This window comes from Heloderma suspectum, chromosome 1 (genome assembly GCF_057233095.1).
Source record: "Heloderma suspectum isolate Gila_16-S chromosome 1, 16-S_ref, whole genome shotgun sequence".
NCBI classification, from domain to species: Eukaryota; Metazoa; Chordata; class Lepidosauria; order Squamata; family Helodermatidae; genus Heloderma; species Heloderma suspectum.
Genome location: NC_139458.1, coordinates 213,629,167 through 213,651,145, shown reverse-complemented (window position 1 = coordinate 213,651,145; position 21,979 = coordinate 213,629,167). Strand labels below are relative to the sequence as shown.

At 41.6% G+C, this 21,979-nt stretch overlaps 1 protein-coding gene across 2 annotated transcripts; it reads right to left on the bottom strand.

Annotated features, from left to right (window-relative positions):
• Nucleotides 1-286: 286 nt before the first annotated feature.
• FASTKD2 (FAST kinase domains 2) lies at nucleotides 287-21,968 on the bottom strand. 2 transcript variants are annotated; one of them, XM_084818646.1, is made up of 12 exons: nucleotides 21,873-21,968; nucleotides 19,606-20,427; nucleotides 16,521-16,624; nucleotides 14,184-14,292; nucleotides 13,050-13,173; nucleotides 12,228-12,367; nucleotides 10,324-10,496; nucleotides 8,807-8,970; nucleotides 8,259-8,486; nucleotides 5,669-5,756; nucleotides 3,660-3,774; nucleotides 287-2,346 (listed from the first exon to the last, which is right to left on the bottom strand). In XM_084818646.1, exons 2-12 carry the CDS (start codon nucleotides 20,353-20,355, stop codon nucleotides 2,248-2,250), a joined length of 2,094 nt encoding a protein of 697 aa, XP_084674772.1. In that variant the 5' UTR covers nucleotides 20,356-20,427; nucleotides 21,873-21,968; the 3' UTR covers nucleotides 287-2,247. The 2 variants fall into 2 exon arrangements, with proteins under 2 accessions (XP_084674772.1, XP_084674782.1); XM_084818656.1 differs by having other exon boundaries at nucleotides 21,919-21,968.
• Nucleotides 21,969-21,979: the final 11 nt, after the last annotated feature.

Below are 21,979 nucleotides of genomic sequence, written 5' to 3'. Positions count from 1 at the left end.
CCCATGATCCCTCACCATTGACTATACGGGCTAAGGCTGATAGGAGTTGCAGCTCAAAAAGCTGGAAGGCCACAAGTTGCCCATTGCTGGCCTAAGGCTATCTACTGAGGGTTGTTTTTTTTAAGAGGTGAGATTTGAGCCAGCCTTTCTAGCTTCATAGGGAAGTCTTTTAGCCACTGGGCTACACCAGCTCGAGATGGCATTAGACCTTTTGAAAAATGTTATGTCTGAACCAACACTGCATGCAACTAGTTCCCAAAGAGACATGCCAACACTACAGCTGTTTCTGGAATGTTTATAGGTTTGCCTGAGAGCTGTTAGCATATGTTACTCATTTCCACAAGAAGTTTGGGTGCATATTCAGAGACAGGGCTAATTCACAACCAAAACAGCTTATGAGCAATGTGAAAATCAGCCTTTTACCTTCTGCCAACATCTTTTCATACCTCCAGTCTCCTTCTGGTTGCAAAAGAATGGCTTTACTTGTAAACAAAACTCATCGATTAACCCTTACGACTACGTTTTCCCCATGAACATATGCTACAATTAACCTCCCTGAAGTTTAAAGCAGCAATTAAAAGCCGTGTGTTACTTGGCAGTTCCTCCTTTTTATCACTGGATACAAAGCTTCAGCTAAATCAAAAGCTGAATTCACAAAAGAAAAAGCAACACAGAAATCTTGCTCAATAGAAATCGTAAGGTGAAGTAGTAGCACCACCTCTAGGCCAGCTGAATGTACTGCCATGCTTTAACATACGAGATCTAACTTACTTTGGTGCGCTTGCCTGTTACAAAGTACTGTGGATACTGTACAAACTTGGCTGTTCATGTCTGCACGGCCAAGGTTGTCAGAAGAGCTAGAAGGAAAATTATTTGTGTATTCCTGAACATCTACTTCATTTGAGCAATGCTGTTTATTTTCTCTTTCATTTTCAGAGTAAATGAACTTTCAGGAAAACTAAATGTAAGACCTCCCATACAGGATTGCATGGAGACACCTGTCTGTGAACCAGTCTCTGAGAGGAGACACTTCCAGCTATTTCTACAGTTACTGTGCTTGTGGGCCATCTCTCAGCACAGCCTCCTTCACACTTCCCAGAGGAGTAGCTGTTAGTCTGATAAAATGAAGCCTTGTGGCACTTTAAAGGCTAACAAATTCGTTATGGCATAAGCTCTTGTAGACTATCTGCGGAAGTGGACTCTAGCCTATGAAAGCATATTCCATAATAATTTTGCTAGTGTTTAAAGTACCACAAGACTCGTTTTCACCTTCATACGGAGGTTTCGGTATTTATTTTGGCATTTAGCTCCTGCCTAATCCACCTTGGAGCCCACTTATACACTCTAGGGCTTAATCTGAGACAAGGCACACCAGGGCTGGATTGCTGGAACAAAGTAAAGTATTAATAAAATGAGTGTCTCTGAGCACATACCGAGTGCCTGCACATTACTACCAAGTGAACATCATCACTCTGACTTTTCTAGAAACAGGAGGAAGGGCTTCTAGGGCAGAAGCTGTAAAGTTCTAGTCAGGCTTGAACCAGGCACATCTCCGTTTAGAAATGGTGATGGCCTCCTTCCGTTGGATCACTTCAAATGTTCTCAATTATAACAAAAAATGTGAGGCTAGAACAGGGGTAAGGGAACCTTTTGGGCCTGTGAGCACATTTGGAAATCTGAGAAACTGTTCTGGACAAAAACATAAAATGGCTACCAAAGGTGGGCATGGCAAGTCACAAAGGGAAAGTAACCTGCCCAAATATTCATGGGAATCAAGATGGCAGCAGCTAGAGGCTTCCACTTCACTTTGAAGCAATCCCTGAAAATACAAAAGTATTTTAAAATAAAAATTGGAAGGAGTAGGGTGTCTTGGTGGGCACACTGGTACCACACTGCCTACCCTTGGGCTAGATGAACAGATCCTTACATTCTTATGGTAGCCAATAACAATGTACTCAAATTCTTACTGGGAATAGAGGCAATTCGTGGGTCTTTTGTTTATTTCAAACACAATACCATAGTCACAATTGGGCACTCTTCCTCAGTTCTAAAACAAATGTTAAATGACAGAATTGTAAGCCCATCAGGAATCTTACTCAGACTTATTTTCTTTAAATACAGAAGTGTTGAAACATGGTTCATTAGCAGCAAAAACCTATACATGTCTACTAAGAAGGTCAATGGGGCTTACTCTCAGAAAAGGGAGTATAGGATTGCATCTTAAATTAAATAGTAATCCTGGATGTTCTAATGGGAATCTGAATGCGCATCTGCTGAAAATATTTTTCCCTTCAAGAAATCAAGTGCCTCTTCTTTCTTCAGCTTTTGGAATTCCTGGTAATGAACCTAAAAAAGAAAAAGCAAAAGCAGAAAAGGTCAGTTTTGAGCCTAAAGACGGGTAGAAAAGATAAGACCTGTAAATGGACAAAAATCTGACACCAGAAACAGCAATATTCAAACCAGTGGGAGAACATTTGAGCCTCTGAGGACACTCTGTCACCGACTTTAAAGAGGCCATTCTTGAACAGAAGAACTTGAAGAAGAGTGTTAAGCTGTAACTTGGCAATTTCATTCTGATAAAAGTTGAATACTTTAATCAGCGGCCTGACAAAAAAAACCTGATAATAGGTTTTTAATCCCACAGCATGTGTTAATGAGTTTACCAAGGCCAGGACGGTTGTGTTATCAACACTGCTTTTGTGAATGGTCACTGTAATTACTTTACATATATTAAGCTTTAATGTAATTATCAGTCTGTATTTTTCGCACTGCGTTACCCTCTAACTGCATGGCTTATATTTTTTCGCTTCTACACCCATATGCGCATATCTGCCAACTTAGGATGCTTCATGCATCTGATGAAGTGGACCCTAATCCGCAAAAGGTTATGCTAAAGCACAGAGTGGGCAACTACGAGGGTTGGGGGGGGGGTTGGACCCAGAAACCCCCCCAAAAAAAACCCAGAAGTGGCCACATAGCTCTGTTCCCAGCGATTCTGCTGGGATACAAGATGCACAGGGAGTGCACGCCATGTTTCCCAGCAGAATGGCACTCCCCCACAACCTGCCAAGCAGCTCCCCCACAAGCTGTTTAGTGGGGGGGGGAGCACTGCGGTGGGGGCTGCTTCATGGAGACAGGGGGCCCACTGGGGTCACAAAAATCCTCCTGGGGGCCACATGTAGCCCACAAGCGGCATGCTGCCCACCCCTGCCATAATAGATGTGTTAGTCTGGAAGGTGTCACATAAGGCTTTGTTGTTCTTCCTGCAACAGACTACCATAGCTACCTCCCTGAAAACTGTATAGCTATGTTTCCGAAATTTCAGGATTAATACATTCAAACCATATTCCAAATTAATATAAGTAGTTAGCTGCCTTATAAAATTTAGGCAAGGTCTCTGAATATAGGAATTCAGACATATAAAACAGATTAGCTCCTATATCCAAATAGGATTTGGTACCTTTTGCTACGTTGTTATTAATAATAATATCATTAATTATATTAATGTCATCATGAATATATTTTAGATGTACAGCCTGATCTTCCATTTCTTACAAAACACCCAAAGCTATTATGATTATCAGAGTCCAGATTTCCTGTTCATCATTTATGTATCATAGGATACTGTGATAGAACAATATCATTTTGGTTTATCTTACCAGGATCACATGATAGCCCAGAAGATGCAGGTGTCTCATCTTCATTGCCAACCTGCCTCGGGGATGAGTTGAGTCAACACAGAAGGCAGACACAGGCGCACACAGCACAGCTATCCTATAACCGACAGCAATAATAGTAAAATTGCACACATCCGAAGTATGTTGTGGCTAACCATTTACTGAAACAAGGATCATAACCCTGAAGGCTGCTCACTTGCTCTTTTGCAAATAAAACATACAATTCTTTCCATTTGTTTCTGTAAAATATCAGCGCTGTATATTTTTACTTGCCTTTCTTTTGGTCTCCTTCTCACTTATATACATGTGTGCAGTTTCAAATGATATTTGAAAGATGCTTAATTAAAAAAGAGCACTTGACTAATCCAGGGTAGCAAGACAATTCTGAGACCCTCCAAATAGGATTTTAGGGGTCAAGGCTTTTGTGCTCCCCCTCCATTCCCACAATAGCTGTGGTCCGCGGGTCAGCTGGAGCCAGGGGAGAAAATGGAGGGCAGAAAGAAGCAGCCCCCAGGAAATAGCTTCTTTGCAACTGGGGCAGTGGGAGAATGTTGGTTCCTGCCTAATCCAAATCACTCTCAATTTTCAATATGTGTTTACAAAAACATCCACCCAAGTAAGAAAATTCCATGGGCATCTAGTTTCATAGTGAACAGCTAGTTTGTGGTGGTTCCCAAGGCAGTTAATCAAATTGCCAAATGTGCCCACAAGCCCAAAAAGGTTCCCTATCCCTGGCCATGACCATAGATCCTAATTAATTTTAAAAAACTACATCCTGCCCTGAAGTAAAAATACTTTCAGGACAGCTAGCAATGGAAAAGCAATTAAAGCACTAAGACAATGAGAATTAAGACAGATGATTAAAAAGGAAAAGCCACCCTAGCAGCAGATTTGAAATGAGATTCAGCCACTGTTTAAGGCGGCCTGAGATAATAACGGCTTCACCTGGCATCGAAATTACAGAGGAGTGGGCGCCAAGAGAACGTTCCATGAGCGGGGTGCTTCTAGGAGTGAAAAGGCCCTCTCAGCAGCCCCCACACACCTAACCGCAGAGGACAGGGACACCCAGGAGGGCTCCAGGGTGATTTTAATGCACAAGCAGGCACAAGTAGGAGAAGGCGATCCCTCAAGTGCCCAAACCAGGCTTCAAAAAGGTAAGGACCAGCGCTTTGATTTGTACTTGGAAACAGAAATAAACCACCAAGCACACATATAAAGTATTAAATTGACTTTGTAACAACAGGAAAAATAAAATCATAAAGAGAAGCTACACGGTGAAATTTCCATCTGTCCTTATATCAAACATGTCTAAGACCAATGTAGTTTCATTTCCACAAGAGTGAACAACAACAGAAATCCTCTGTGGTTACCCAATTGCTACTGTTAAATTGACATCCAATGTTCTGTTGACTGGACCAAAGTAGTAGCAGCAATTGATTCTTTATTCATAGGTTATAACATTAAACAGCGGAAAGGTATTGCTGAATTGATCTTAGTGTTAGGAAGTTACTCCTGTTTGTATTACGATGAGCTCAGGTTCTGCACAGATTTTTCTTTCTTACAATTTAAATCAATACTGCAACTAAACCTTGAAAAATCACTATCTAACCACACACCTATGCTTGGGTTAGTCTCTTTCTAACTCACGGATGACTCTAAAGTGTCTTCCAATATGTAGAAGCCTCTCTGCCTGGTTGGCTATATGAAATTCTTACTAGCAATAGGCAACCAAGTGAATGAGTAGCTGTTTGATCTAGTTAATATCTTTGCAATACAAGTAACCCAAACTAAGGCAAGGAGTCCTCTATAGATCTTCATTTACTGAAATTATTTTTTCAACAGAATCTAACTGACCACTTCACTGAAACACATAGACCACTCAGCAAATAAATTAGCTCTTACTGTCTTTGCAGATTAAGAAAGGTAAATAGCTGCAACTGGAAGAAAGCCTTAATAGCAAATTAAAGAAAACCTGTATTTAATAAAGCCACCTTTGAATGTTAGAATCATCTGTTAACTGATCTACTTCAGTGTTTGACATCACTATTCTTCTGTTTGCATCCATTAAGATTTCAAAATCTGAAGAAAGAGAGGCAAAATATTAAGTTCTTATGAAAGAAATTGTACAAGATATCATCTTATTCAGGAATACAGTAAAGAGGAAGTTCAAGAACAGTAATGTTTTAAGGAAAGGTATACCAAATATAAGCTATCAAAGCTATACATTTTTGTAGATATGGATAAAGGGAACTACAGCCCCCACTACATTCTGGTGGATTGGAGAAGGAAAGCTGAAGGTGGAAGAAATGGAAACTGCAGATATAGGGCACAATCCAGCACAGACTCAGGTGCGCTTTCGCCCACTACATGGCTTTAATTTGCGCCAGAGCTCAAGCCTGGCATCTGTTTCCAATGCCAAGGTTTAATCCTGGAATGTATGAAAGGATAAAAAGTTCCTGAACATGTTCAAAGTGCATTTCTCTCTCCACTGAGTAAGTAGATGGAATCCCACATGATGGGGTTATCGAGATGGGCAAGAACTCCCAAATCACAGGGTACCGTTTGCAGACAAACTTGAGCTCCAGCATCATCTTTCCTGGAAAATAAACACTGGCCCATGGAAACCAACAAGCTTCAGCACTTATTTTTCTCTGTTGGAAATAGCCATGGCTTAGAGAGCAAAAGGCTATATGAGGCCACTTTGAACTGCAAATGGTGCAGTAGCTTACTATTTAGCATAGAATTTGGGAACAGACGCACGGGACAATGCACTCATGTGTTCCAGTGTGGTAGTCAGGGCTATGACTACATGTGGGAAAGTGTATGATTTTATGACATGGATTTATAGAAGGCATATTTACAATAGCACTTTATCACAAATCATTTTTAAAAAATCACCAAATGGAGCTGGAGAAAGCAACTCCCAGGTACTGGTGCAACATGGGATTTCATACACAGCAACAAATTCAGGAGCATGGCAAAGCAGTAAGCTTATACGGACGTGGGAGACGGAATGCTATCGATGAGGGAAGCAGGGTGTATAACAACTGATGGTTCCAATTTGAAAGAAAAACAGATTTTTTAAAAAAATTGTAAAAAGTAAATTTCTCTTGAAGAATAATTTAATATTAAAAAATCTGAGCATGTTGAGTTAAAGGAGGCTTTTCTGCAAAAATGAAGAACTGACATAACTGTCAGATCTCACTTCTACCAATCAGACATAGACATTTCATTTTTGTTTGCCACTATGATTCTGTGGGGGTGCAGCTAAGCCAAAGCATAAAGGAGCAACACTGAAAAGAAGAAGAGAAGACAACGTGGTCAGGTACATGGGTTCTTACAGTTCCATCTTTGACCTCACAAAGTGTCATGACTGCTGGTCGTTAGACATGCTCTATAAGGGAATATTTTAAACTCCCCTCTATAGGTAAAAAAGGAAAGCATGCAAAGGGTATGCAGTGTGACAAATACATGCAAGGGCGAGTTGTAAAGATGAAAAAATACAATTATGTAACTGTAAATTAACATGGTTTAGTTTTCAGATTTGTGCCATTGTTTAGGAAATATATGAAGCAGCATCCATGGGAAACTAGATTTAAATCAGTTATTCAAATTGGCTTTTTTCCTTGTTGAGTTCCATACTGGACAGAGGTCCTGCCATCAAAAAAGTATATTTTGAAATGTGAGAGTAACTTGGCAGAAAATCTTCATCTGATGTTATTTTAATAATCAAGGGTCCTAAGATTTTAGGCTCCTTCCAACACGATACTTTAATGAGAAAATGTTCTGGTTTTCACACTAAGGCAGGTCTAGGTACAAACTGGGGTGCTGACGACTATCCAATGCAGGGTGGCTGAAGCACAGAGGCAGCCCTCGCCTCTGTGCTCGTCACTCTGTGTTTCTGGCTAGACAAGAGAAATCTAGCGAAAAGGGGAGCTTTGGAGCAGAGTGGAGCGGGGCAGGGAGGCCGCTTGGCACATAGGAAGCTGTGTCATGCAGCATCCATGGTCTTCTCCCCACCCCACCCCTGGGGTCACCCTTTTTTCCCCGTCTCTGTGCTCCATTTCTAAGCACAGAGGTGCAGCTGGTGCGGACAGAACTACGTCGGCTATGAGGGGGCCAGGGGAGGGCCGGGGAGGGGCCAGGGAGCGTGGTTTCTGGGAACCGCAGTTGGAGCCCTGGCTCGGACCTCAGTTCCCAGAAACCGGAAAACCCTATGGCCCTCTAGACAGCATCTAGTGGCCACAGGATTGCTCCTTCCACTACTTATTTATCAAATAAAGTGGAAAGACAAATTGTATTAAGTGGAATATGGCTCAACCATCAGGAGGGGTATCCCAGGATTTAACAGGCTCTTCACCTCCAGAATAGCTCCCACAGAAAGTACTTTGCAGAGAAGCTAGTTTTATTCTCTGCAATGACACTACCTTAATCATGATCTAAGTTGCGACTGGTAAGCTTCTGCTCAAGCCAAGTGCCTCTTGTGCGCTCCAAGCGCCTCCCTTCCCACTTCATCCACCCCAGGTCTTCACATTAACCCATTATTAAAATAGTCGGTAACAATAATGGGATATCCCATACCTATGTTGTAGCCATGAGTCACCTGTACGTTCGGTTGAAACAGACTTCCATCTCCCAAAAGTGTAAGCAGCACCTCCTGAACATCAGGAAGATTAAAAGTAGAGGCCAAAGGTAGTTTCTCTACTGGTTTCTCTTTTATTGCTGGCTTAATGAAAGAATTTCCATCCAGTTGTAGACAAACATTTATAGAACGCAACATCGTTTCATTTTGCTCTATATTCTGCCCACCTGGGAGAAATAAAGAAATAGCAACATTGAACATATGAAATGAATGCTAAAATCTACAGTTCTTCAGCAATATACTGTAACAGTAATGTTGAACAACATATTAATATTTTAACCAAAGCTAAATCAATATGGTTATTACCTTGTTGGTAATACTGTGAAAGAGAAGACGGGCATTTCATGCACTTTTTATTACAGAACTAATTTATGAAAGTCTTATACAAAGACTTTGCATACACAAAGAACACAATTTATACACATCCTGACATTGTATGGCCTCAAGTTTGTTTAAATGAGAATATGAGTCAAAACAAGTTTCTGACCTGATGTTACCAGATCATGGAGGATTTCATCTTGCAGTAGTTTATTAAGTGCAGGTTGGGGAAGATAACCCCAAATGCAGAACGAATATACAGCCCTTAGTAAGTCTGCATTAGTGATCCTGGGGAGGTACTTATTTAAGACACCATTCAGAACCTCAAGAAACCTTCAAAAATGTGGGAAAAGAAATATTGTCACACACAAATAATTTCATTAACAAGATACCCTCTGTTACCACTATAGATACAAAAACAACTAAGAGCCTTGTGGCATCTTAAAGACTGACAAATTTATTCTTGCATGTGCTTTTGTGGATGCGAATGGACATTGTCCATAAAAGCTCATGCCAGAATAAATTTGTCAGTCTTGAAGATGCCACAACACTGTTGTTTTTGTTGCAACAGACTAACACGGCTACCCTCTGGAAACTGTTGCTACGGTACTATGCTACAATTGTACAGTCAGAGACACACACACACACACACGTACGTGTATATGAATGAACAACATACACTGGGGTGGAGAATGTGTAGCCCTCCAGATGCTGTTGAATCGCAACTTCCATCATCCCTCTCCACTTGCTATTCTGGCTAGGGTTGGTGGGAGTTGCAGTCCAGCAACATCTTCAGAGCCACATTTCTCACCCAAAACACACCCATACACACAGACAAATACAACTGGCACCTAACAAGCATAGATATATGCTCCTGTTTCCTAATGAAAATACCCCCTCCTGCAAACCTGATTCCAGAGAATCAAAGAATTCTCTGATTCCAGAGAATAAAGAGCAACTTAATTCCCACAACCATATATTCTATGTGTGACTTAGTTTGCTCTGTAGTGGAAGCAAGCTGATGCATATGTAGGTTCAAACTTCTAGATATCCTAGTTAATGGCACAGAGAGAGCAACCATTCATGGATTTGCCGAAGCCAGGGGTTCTCAGACTGAGGTTCACAGACCACTGGTGGCTAGTGAACCCCATTAGGTAGTTTTTAGAAATTTGGGGAAGAGTTGGGAATACCTTACTTGGCCCTGAACTTGATTGTTTTTTCTGACAGGAATAGGGCTGGATTATTGAACAGCCTGACAACGCCCTCACCTAGGATTCATGATTTTCACAGGATGACACTGGTGGAGTCTACTAATTTTTCCCTTAAAATTTACCAGTTCAAGAGACTCTGTTCAATGGCCTGGCATGTGATTTTCATAATACAGTGCTGGTTTTGATGATGATGCTGGTGCTGAAGGAAAAGGTTTTTAAAAATGTGAGTTATACTTTGATTTGTAGAACCAAAAAATATTTATTAAGTGGTGTGTTGAGACTCCCAGCAATTTTCAAGTGGTCTGTGGTGGAAAAAAGTTTGGGAACCGCTGGCTAAGCCACCTTGACGGTGCCCATCACCATGAAGAATTCCATAGGTTAATTGTGTGGAAAATTGTGATTCTACTTATAGATGGCTAAATTTCTCTGAAACCACCATGTAACAAAATGATATGTTCCCTAAGCCAGAACCTACTCCTGATTTTGGCCTTTGGGGATGTGATTGAGAAGAGAATAGGATCGTAGAACATGCACGAGATCCTTCATATTCAAGGATTCAGGATGAGATGTCACTTTCTCAGCAAACAAATCCATCAGATCAACTGGTCGAAAGCCAAGATTCTCAAAGGCCGAAACAAATAGTATTACCTGAAATCAAAGAGAGAAATCTACAAATCCGCACTATTGAAACAAGTGTTTTAAGAGGAGCCTAAGTATGTGAAATTGAAATAAATGCAAATTCTTTCCCTGTTTACCACTGTCTCCATTTCCCACCCCTTCCTCTGCTGTAAGCTCCTCAGTCGGAGATCTGTCCTCTTGTACTGTGTGAAGTACTGTGGACACTGATGGTACCATGCAAATAATTCTAAACATTGGACTACAGCAGCTTTGCCAGTAAATACAAGTTAGATTAGAGCACTGCAATGCATTCCACATGAGGTTGTCCTTAGAAGTAGTGTCTGAAAACAAGCTGGTACAAAATGTGACACGAAGTGTAGTGTCTGGGACTCATCACAGAGAGCACATTACCCCAGGAAAAAAAATTTCTAGGCCCAGTTCAAGGTGCTGGTTAAAGCCCTAAACAATTCGCGACTAGGACACTTCTCCCACATGAGCCTGTCCACACTATGCTCTTCACTTGCTTTGCATCCAGCCATCATCTGAGATTTCACTGGCAGGGTCAGGGACATGGGGTAGGATCTTTTTGGTTGTGGCAACCAGACTGGGGAATTTCCTCCTTCAGAAGACCCAGTCGGCCCCTCTATTTTGGTGTTTAGATGCACAGCGAAGGCACCTTTATTTCACCAAGCATTTGGTTTGTGATGATTCCTGCCCCACTGTTTAATTATGTTTTACTGGTTCTATTAATGCTCTTTTAACTGTTTTATGCATTTTTATTATTAGAGTGTTATTGTACTTCATATTTATTTTATGATCGTGATCTGCCTTGGGGTCCTATTAAGATTGTAAAGCCAAGCGTCCTTCTCAATACCCCTAATACAAATATGACTTTTCCCCATCTTAATCTTCACACTATAACAGTTTCATGAGAGAAATTGATCCCTACATTTCTGAGCTTCTTATAGCCTTAATACAATTTGATCTTTTAAACCAACCTTCCCCAAATTGGCGCTCTCCAGATGTGTTGGACTACAATTCCTATCATCACTGACCACTGGCTAATGGCCATTCTACCTAGGGATGCTGGGAGATGCAGTCCAACACATCTGGTGAGCACCAGGTTGGGGAAGACCGATTTAAACGAACCACCAGACTGAAAGAAACCCCTGCTCTGATCACTGTAATGCTATAATACGGTTGGCAAAATTCTCATGATCTGCTGTTCTAAAGCGTTGCTGGAGAAAAGGAGGGATAGTCACTGAACTTGCCCAGAAGAAATTACTTGTCCTGGGTGAGTGGCTAACTGCAAGTGCATTACACTAAAGAAAAAGCGTTAATTCAAGATTTTGCTTTTACAAGCTTGCAATTCTGTAGTAGCAATTCAAAGTTAGAACATAAGAAAAAGGAATAGCATTGCACTCTTACACTGTAGCAAAAATATACAAATTGACCACAGTCCAATGCATGTGCTAAAGTCTTTCAGAATTCCATAGGATACAAGTGCCTATCAAAGATAACAGGTTCAGCCTGACTTTAGCAGACAGACTGGACTGAGGCCTGTAGACCTCAAGAGCTCCAAAGTTGCAGTTACATGAAATATCAGAATGGAGCCCCAGCAGCAACAGATATTTAGAACTTATGGCTCACACAAAGACAATTTTAGAATATAACTAGAGGCTAAAGCTAGTCCTATATTGGAATTCATTTCCTATCAGAAATCCCACTCATATGCATTAATACTGTCATCCCAAATTTTACCTGCTTTGTGTCCCACATATAGAAGGCTGATTCTGCATAACCTGCTATTGCAGAATAAAGTGTAGTGTTACGGTACATGAGGTCTTTGCAAGATCTCAAAACACTCAGCAGCCTCCAAAATGGAGTTCCCTGGATATTCTCTAATACACACAAAAAGGACCAAAAAGAAAATGAAAATTGTAGTAAACGTGTTGATAAGACGACTGAGATGTAACCGAACGTGAAGACATTTGTGCATTTGTCAAAAACCTGCCATATTAAATCACAGCAGGACGTAGGGATAAAATATGATTGGCAGAACCAAAGAGATGTTTAGAGTAACACATGGGAATAGTGCTACTTCAGTGGATATTTGGGATTTTTTCCCCTTTCAACAGCTGATTCCCATGCCATAAAACAAACTGTTTTTGAATCCCACCCCTTCATTACAAAATCTGTTTGCAATATGGGGGCAGGGACTGTTAAAAATATTAATCTAAAATTCCCTTTGGCTCACAGAAAATGTTGCACTGTTCTTTGAATCCTGGCCCATATCTTTTTGGAGCAACATTCTTAATAGCTGTCTATAACATATACAGTAGAGGGCCACTCTATAGCTAGGACTGTTTCTAATAAAACTACATGCAAAGATAACAGTTTTCCTTTAACAGTTTTGATTTTCCTTTAATCATTCCTATTTGTCTTCTTTTTCTGTTCCTTGGCTAATGGCTCCGTTCTGCATTATATCTTACCAAGCTATTATCCTCCTTCAAATTTAAAAAAAAAACTGGAGACAAAAATGTCTGAACTGATGTGAGAAAGACAATTTCATATATGACTTACCTATTAGTTTGTTACTACAAGCATTCAGGATTGGAATAGAGCGGTGATTCATTTCAGCCAGCACACTGAACATGTGTTGAGCATTTGGGTGAGTAAATTGGTCCATCTGACTCAAAATCTTCTTCTAAAATTAAACAGATCTGAATTGGACTGAATCCATGACAGGTTTGAAGAGATAACTGTCCACTGTCACAAAGAGAGGAAAGAGTTGTTTTTCCCTGTTACCCTTTCTGTCAAGGAATTATTGAGAGTGAGCTGAGATTCTAAAACAATACTCAGCTGGTCCAATTTTCATCTGGATTAGAATAAGTATATTGGAATACTTATTCTCAATTTCCCCTTTTCTTTCTACTTGGAGACAGACAGACAGCATAAGTTACCTTCTATCAAAGTGCTTGAAAAGGAACACAGAACATAGGGCAATAATTACTTCTACTGTGCAGCTGCAATTACAAGAGTTAACATGAAATGAAAGAACTGTACTCATGACTATGTTAAATGAGACCACATTGAAAGCCCTCAGAATAATGGAACAATTTCCTTCCATTGTCTGAAGTAACGTAGGGTTTCTGTGTGTGCATGTACCGCATATGACAAGGGTGGACAATATGAAGCCCACAGGCCCAGTGAGCCCCAGGGTACCTTTCTTGGCACCCCCACCCACCACTTTTTTTTAATTAACACATTTTCTTACCAGCAGCTGGAATCATTTCAAAACAAAGTGAGGTGATCCCGAGTAAGAGAGAAAAAGATAGTAGGGACTGAGTTGACAGACAGAGGACGTGAAGAGAGAAAAAGAGTTTGCCTTCTGTAAAATAGTTTTCGGTTGGAGCTGAGAACTGTGGATTCAAAGGAGCTGTTTAGTTGTTTGGGGCTTAGACTTCACCTCTTCCTTTGATTCAGTCTTTAGGGCAGTTTACTTGTCCTTTGTGACCAGCCACGGCTCCCATGGCTGCCATTTTGTGGTGGTGCCCAGGACAGTTTCTCAAGCTGTCAAATATGCCCACAGGCCCTAAAGGTTGCCAAACCCTGACATGGAGACCAATTCTAGGATAAACTTCCAGTCATGGAATAACTTATATACCAATTCCTATAATTAGATACACTGGTGAACGAAAAATTCCCATTTTTTACCTCCAGTTTTGTCTTAAGTGTAAATGGTGCGTCTTTCCCAATACACTTCATAATGGTTTGCAACATAAAAACATCCGAGATTTTTGAGATTCGGTGCTCCACCAGTAACCTGACAAGAAAGGCAAGGGATTCAATCAGCATGGAAAAAGAACGTGGAATAGGCTTCCAAGGAGCAAGTAATATTAAGAGTTGTTGGGTTTTGTTGTTGTTTTTTAAACAGCGATATATGAACGTTTAAGTGAGGTATATTTTCCAGTTGAAAGGAAACACTTCCAAAACATTTGGAAGATTATTATAAAATATTGCTAATTTTACAAGCCTGCTGCAGACCTGACAGACACGCATTGAAGAGGGGCCTATTCACACGGAACCAGTCTACAGGGTTATTACTGCTCCCGCCACCACCTCGCGTTTGAGGGTCATTTTCCCATTCAAATATGGCATACAACACATGGGCATAAGAAGGCCTGGAGGGTAGGCAACATGGTTGCAGTCCCCCATCACATGTAGGCTCTACTGAGTTAGACCCATGTCTGCACAGGCTTTTTATAATGCTTAAATCAAGTCTATGAACCTAATCATATCTCTTTCTGTACCTGATCTATGAATTTGGGTCAAAAGCTGCCACCAGGGGAGAAATCTGGGGTTTTAAAAACTGGTTTACATTTGATCCAAATGATTGGACCTGAATCAAAAATGTTTTTCTTTGCTCTGGCCATTTTCCTTCCTACTTCAAAGCATAAACTATGATGGTATTACAGTATAGAGATTACAAGAGTCCAGGTGCCCATATGCCAGTAGTGCCTAAAAATTCAGTAGCACCTGGGTAACTGAAGGGGGGGGCTTATTCCCTCTCCTCCTTGTGTGCTCTGTGGGGACATGCCAACCCTCTCCTACTTGCTTATTCCCCAGTCACTGCCAGGAACTACTCACTGTAGGAATGGCTCCCAAGTCAGAAGCTATGATTTCCAGGTAGGCTTGAAGCCTGGCACTTTTCAGTTAAGCAAGGCCTGGAAGAAGGAGCAGGTGGCCTGGGAAAAAGACCAGGATAGAGGAGCAAGAACAGGGTTTCTCCTCCTCTTGGTGTACTTGGGTTGCTGTCTCTCCCTCCTTCCAGACTTTCAAAAGTAGTTGTACCCCTATATTATAGTAGCTTCTGCTTTTAGATCTTCCCAGTATTTGAAAGCATACATCCTGAACCACGCCTTAAGGGTATTAAGTTCAGATGCATATTAGTTCAACAAATCTGGCATGCTAAGCTGAAATGTATACAATATGCTTGCTCTCTGATCCTAGCCACATTTTTCTTCAGAAGTCAGATCTGCTGAGATTAATGGGATTAAGAATGCTTGGGACTACAGCCCTGCTTTCTTTACCTGCTCCAGGTAAATTTTAACATACATTTCTGCTATTCATTATCTTATGTAAATTGGGAGACATGTCATTAAAATGTTTATACCAGAAAAATATTCATTTTACCCTAGACATTATTCTGAGCCAAGATATAAAGAATCTGGACTAAGAAATTAACAGTTTGACTCTATGCATGTTTACTGAAGGGGTTTTTAATTGTTTTAAGTTATAACTGTAGGTTGTCTTGGGGCCCCTATTTGGGCTTAAGGGAGACTCAAATTTATACATAAATATTTGAAGTAAGTCCCACTAAGCTCATTGGGGCTTACTCCTAAAAATGTGCAGAGAATTACACTGTACATTCTGTTTCATTTTCTGAACCAACTTTACACAAATGTTAAACCTTCTTAATTCCCAAATATCTCACTAGGGATTTAATCGATTTAACTTTAGAGTGCTAAGGAATCTCATTGTTTTGATGCACTGGCCTTGGTTAAATGTAACACTATACTATAGTTTACAATTGAACAATAAACTGTGGTTAATCTAAACTATGGCTTATTGAAAAAGCCAGCTTCATAAACTGTGGTTTGAAGTTGGCTTGTTTCAGAAAAATCATAGTTAAGGCTAACCTCAGTTTATTCCGGTTCAGATATAATAATAAACGGCAGTTAAGATTAAAATGGCAGCAAAAACTTCTTATCTCCTCTTCATGGTGCCAGACGAGAAGGAAGGGGGGAGTGCATGAACCCAAGGCATGTTCATGTAGCTCTGAACTTAGCACTGAAACCAAATGGGGCCACTGATCCTTATTTCTGATACATTATTGGCTATGCCTTTATTTACAGGCTGACACCACAACCGACTCACCCAATCCCACTTAATTTATATCTTACGGCACTGCAATATGTCCATTCTAGCTGTGTGCCAGTGTACAAACATAACACCTATAAGGAGTCAAGGTCCTTTTTTTTCTTTTCTTACTGCAATCCAGCTTGAAGAGCTTCCACATTCTTGCATTTTTCCATTACTTGCAAAGTGCTTGCAACAACTGAGAGACATCGGTCATCAAATTCATTGAGACGTTCCTGTTCAAAACACAAGAAAACCCAAAGGGTTAGGAGGCTTATTAGCTAGTTTTCAGCAATCTTTCATGCCCAAATGAAAGACACAAATAGTCCAACCTTACAGTGCAATCCTGTATCTCAAACACAGTTACCTATTCTTCAGCAAATGCATTTTCAAATCAAGCTTTACACTGATTCTCTTATGTGAATAAACAACGTACTCATTTTGGTTGCAGAAGATTACGCAGATTTATCTTTGCTTCTTCAAAAGAGAAATAAGGCATGTGGAATTTTTCGGTGTGCAACCTAGACATTAAGAACTTAACAGCAGGGGTGGGCAGAAAGTATATCACCAGATGCTTTGGACTTCAACTCCCAGAAGCCCCTGCCAGCATGGCCAATGATCAGGAATGCTGGAAGCTGAAGTCCAAAACATCTAAAGTGCTACTTCCTGCCCACTCCTGCTTAACAAGATACTTCCACAGAAGTATCTTGTTAAGCAGGAGTGGGCAGGAAGTAGAGCTTTAGATGTTTTGTACTTCAGCTTCCAGCTGGGGACTGGGGAGGCCAGCTTATGAAGAGTCCTCTGGCCTCCCCAGCCTCCTTCCCTCCCACTCCATAGAGCCCCAGCTAGACAGGCAAAAAATCCCATCTAGCAAAAATGCAGAGCAGGGGGAGCATAGAGGCGAGGATCACCTCTGCACTCCTCCCACTCTGCATAAGATGCCCATCAGCCTCCAAGTTCAGAAGCTAACGGGCATCCCAACAGGACTGTGCCCTGAGCCATGCATCAGTAAGATCCTGGTTCAAACCTCACCTAAGAATATAAGAAGGGCCATGCTGGATCAGCCCAAGGGTCCATCTAGTTCAGCATTCTGTTCACACAGTGGCCAACCAGCTGTCGACCAGGAACCCACAAGCAGGACACGAGTGCAACAGCACCCTCCCACCCATGTTCCCCAGCAACTGGTGTACATAGGCTCACTGCCTCCGATACTGGAGGTAGCACATAGCCATCAAGCCTAGTAGCCATTGATAGCCTCCTCCTCCGGGAATTTGTCAAACCCTCTTTTAAAGCCAGCCCAATTGGTGGCCATCACTACATCCTGTGGTAGCGAATCCCATACTTTAACTATGAGCCACGTGAAGTACTTCCTTTTATCTGTCCTGAATCTCCCACCAATCAGTTTCATGGGATGACCCCAGGTTCTAGTATTTTGTGAGAGGGAGAAAAATGTCTCCCTATCTACATTCTCCACACCACATGCATAATTTTGTACACCTCTATCGTGTCTCCCCTTACCCTCCCTTTTTCCAAGCTAAACATTCCCAGCTGTTGCAACCTTCCCTCATAGGGAGATGCTCCACCCCCTTGATTGTTTTAGCTGCCCTTTTTCCAGCTCTACAATATCGTTTTTTAGGTGTGGTGACCAGAACTGTACACTGTATTCCAGGTGTGGTCGCACCACAGATTTGTATAAGGGCAGTATGATACTGGCAGTTTTATTCTCAATTTCTTTTCTAATTATGCCTAACATGGAGTTTGCCTTTTTTACAGCAGCCACACACTGGGTTGACATTTTCATTGAGCTGCCCACCACAACCCCAAGATCTCTTTCTTGGTCGGTCACTGCTAGCTGAGATCCTATCAGGTTATACTTGAAGTTGGGATTTTTTGCCCCAACGTGCATCACTTGCTTACATTGAACCACATTTGCCATTTAGATGCCCATTCTCCCAGTTTGGAGAGATCCTTTTGGAGCTCTTCACAATCCCTTTTTGTTTTAACCACCCTAAATAATTGGTGTTATCCACAAACTTGGCCACTTCACTGCTTACTCCTAATTTCAGATCATTTATAAACAGGTTGAAAACCATTGGTCCTAATACAGCTCCCTGTGGGAACCCACTATTTACTTCCCTCCATTGGGAGAATTTACCATTTATTTCTACTCTCTGCTTTCTGTTCTTTAAACAGTTACTGATCCATAAGAGGACCTGTCCTCTTATTCCAGGGCTGCGATGTTTGCTCAGGAGTCTTTGGTGAGGGGCTTTGCCAAAAGCCTTTTGGAAGTCCAAGTAAACAATGTCTACCAGATCATCCCGTCTACATGTTTATTGACACTCTCAAAGAACTCTAAAAGGTTAGTGAGACAGGACTTCCCTTTGCAGTCCTTCTACACGCTTACTAATTTTATCTTTAATAATGTCTTCAACCAATTCATCTGGAACAGACGTTAAGCTAACCGGCCTGTAATTTCCTGGATCCTTTTTGAAAAGTAGTGTTACGTTGGCCAATTTCCAATCCTCTGGTATAGAGACTGATCTTAGGAACATGTTGCATATTTTCGTTAGAAGATCAGCAATTTCATATTCGAGTTCTTTGAGAACTCTAGGGTGGACACCATCTGGGCCCAGTGATTTATTTACTTTCAATTTATCAATACGGTTGAGAACTTCATCTTTTGTCACCACTATTTGCCGCAGTTCCTCAAGACTCCCTTCCTCTGCCATGAACTGTGCAATCCTATGCATGCCTAATCAGAAGTCTTACTAAGGTCAGTGGCATTTACTCCCAAGTAAACGTGTATAGTAGCCTTCCCCAACCAGCTGGGCATGCTGAGAGTTGCAGTCCAACACATCTGGAGGACATCAAGCCAAAGAAAACTGGTGTAAAGATTGCAACCTAAGTGGCTATAGGCAAGCCACACTCTCTCAGCTTCAAACTACCATCTGCAATATAGCGATAATAATTCAATGCTGTAAATAAATATCTTACAGGGTTAGGGATGACAAGATAATGTACATGAAGTACTTGAACAATGAAAGCATTATATAAATGCTAATTACTGCTGACTAAATATTAAGTATCACTAAATTATCATTTTAACATTGTTAGTTTTCCTGTCTGTGCCATAGGTATAGCCCCATCGGCAATTCTGATGTTCCATGCGCTACACCCTTTAATTATGGTCTAAACTGTAAAAGATTCTGTGGCTTACCTGGCAAACCCTAAGCAAAGTCTGGACCAAACGTGTGTTCTGTGGGACTCCTAGTTTCACCACAGCAAGCAAGCTGTATGATAAGTCATCACGCCACATGTACTTTGCCTCGTTCATCAGACACTGACAGACCGGGCTAAATTGAGGGTGCTCAAACATCAGCCGTCTCTCATAATGTTTCTGGCCTTCTGAGAGTTTTTTTGTGAGCGTCCACATCGTAGCAAGACAATTGCCAATATACTTCAGAGAGACTGGACATTTTGCAACAAGGTCTAGTACATCACAGGGAGATGCACACTGCTGAAGGTCAATAAAGAACTGTTGGGATGTGCTCCTTTCACCCCCTTCTTCAATGGCACTTCTGACTTCTTTTGAGGAGACTGAGAAACCAGATGGAGGTTCAGTGGATTTGATAGGCAGTGGTTCAGGGCCCTGCACATGCTCTAATAGGGCATTACTAGTTTTCTGTTCATTTGCATTGGCACCCTCTACATTAATAGCGAGGGTATCTTGAGAAAAAAACCCAATAGATGACTGAGGCCAGCGAGGAGAAACATACCGTAAGAATTGCCTTGGGTAAATATTTTCTACAGTACTTGTATGTCCATTGATTCTCAATGCAAACATTCGCACTGCATTTCTAGAAAAAGGACTCTGTGCATAATGAGATGCTTGCAACCATCTCATTGTCCTTACAAAACAATCCAGTTTCTTATTCATTTTACCATTTAGCACTTTACAATGAGGCATTCAAAGAAAACAACTTCAGAAAAAATCCTTGGAGCACAAGTAAGCAGGCCAGAACAAGGTCACGTAGATTACCTGTTAAATGAATTCAAAATGGTAATTTCATTAGCATTATACACGTGCAACTTTATGTTCAAATGTACAAACACATCTTTGACATAGAATAACTAAAACAGGATATTCTAAGACACATTCTGTTTACTGCAATCAATCATTAACAAATTAGATCTATTTCCCAACATGGAATGATGCCCTAATTGTAGTATTAACATAACCATGGGAGAAAGGAAAATTGACAGGAAGATTGAGCCAACTTGGGCCCAGATCTCACAAATTAGATTAAGACCTGTGGACAACCACATGCAGACAAACCAAGTTCAACATTCCGAGAGTGTTATCAGGAAGCCTCAGTTACATTTTAGCCAACTCCTTGGTGTAAAATGGAATGGGGTAAAAAGAAAAAGGTGAGGTAGTTTCTTGTTTTATTACATTATTACTCGGTGAATGGGCAATTTTAACCATGTGCACCAATAGCTTAATTCACAATAAGTATGCGGGTTGACACTTTTTCAAACTACTTTCACTCACTCCTCCTGCAGCTTTGCACATTTAAAGGACCAATAGAGACGGCCACAACAACAGGAGATAGGTTTTTCCTCTCCCATAGAACTTGGGGTCATCTGATAAAATTGACTTGACAGTAGAATGAGGAAGACAACAATGGAAATCCTTCACACAACTCGTAATTAACTTGCACAATTCCCTGCCACAATTACTTCATAGTCATCCGCTTAGATAGTTTTAAAAGAGAATTAAATACATGAAGGACAGATCTGTCAGTGACCACTTCTGGAAGCACTCATCTGGTGCTTCCAGGTGAGGCTTTTATCACTCCATTGTCCTGCCTCATTCACAGAATTTTATGGAGTGTTTAGACACTGCCTTTCACTCATAGCCCTCCCATGTTCCCTGACAAATGCTTCTCCCACCTTTTCTCTTACTGCAGACAATTGGCTAAGGAGAAAAAGATGGAAAAACTGCACAATGCCTTCTGATTAATAGCACTAGGAGCCCTCTGCCTGGAAGCATCCTACTAGCTATGATGCAACCTTCAGAGGCGGTGTAACTCTAGATACCGGGGGGGGGGGCTGGAGGGGAGAGACACACACAACAGAGGGAGTGCTGTTAACACCACGCCCTGATTATAAGACCCCCTGAAACTTGTGGCTGACCGCTGTTAGAAACAGGATGCTGGTCAGTTCCAGTAAGTCAGCCTTCCCCAACCTAGTGCCCCCCAGATGTTTTGGGCTACAACTCCCAACATTCCCAAACGTTGCAAAGGCCAGCGGGGGCGGCTACAAGTTGACGTCCAATATATCTGGAGGGCACGCGCTTGGGGAAGGCTGCAGTGCGGCTTCTCGCAGGCGAGCGCCACAAAGAGCCGGCGACATAAGATGCTGCCCCGCGCAACACCTCTGAGGGGAAGGGGGCGAAGGGGCACGCAGCACCGCGAGGCTCACCCGGCCTGGCTGTTTCTTCGACCCTCTTTGCTCCCCGCTCACCTACCGGCCACTCTCCGCGCGTGACGCTCACCCGGACGCCGCCATTGCGCCACTGGCACGTGACA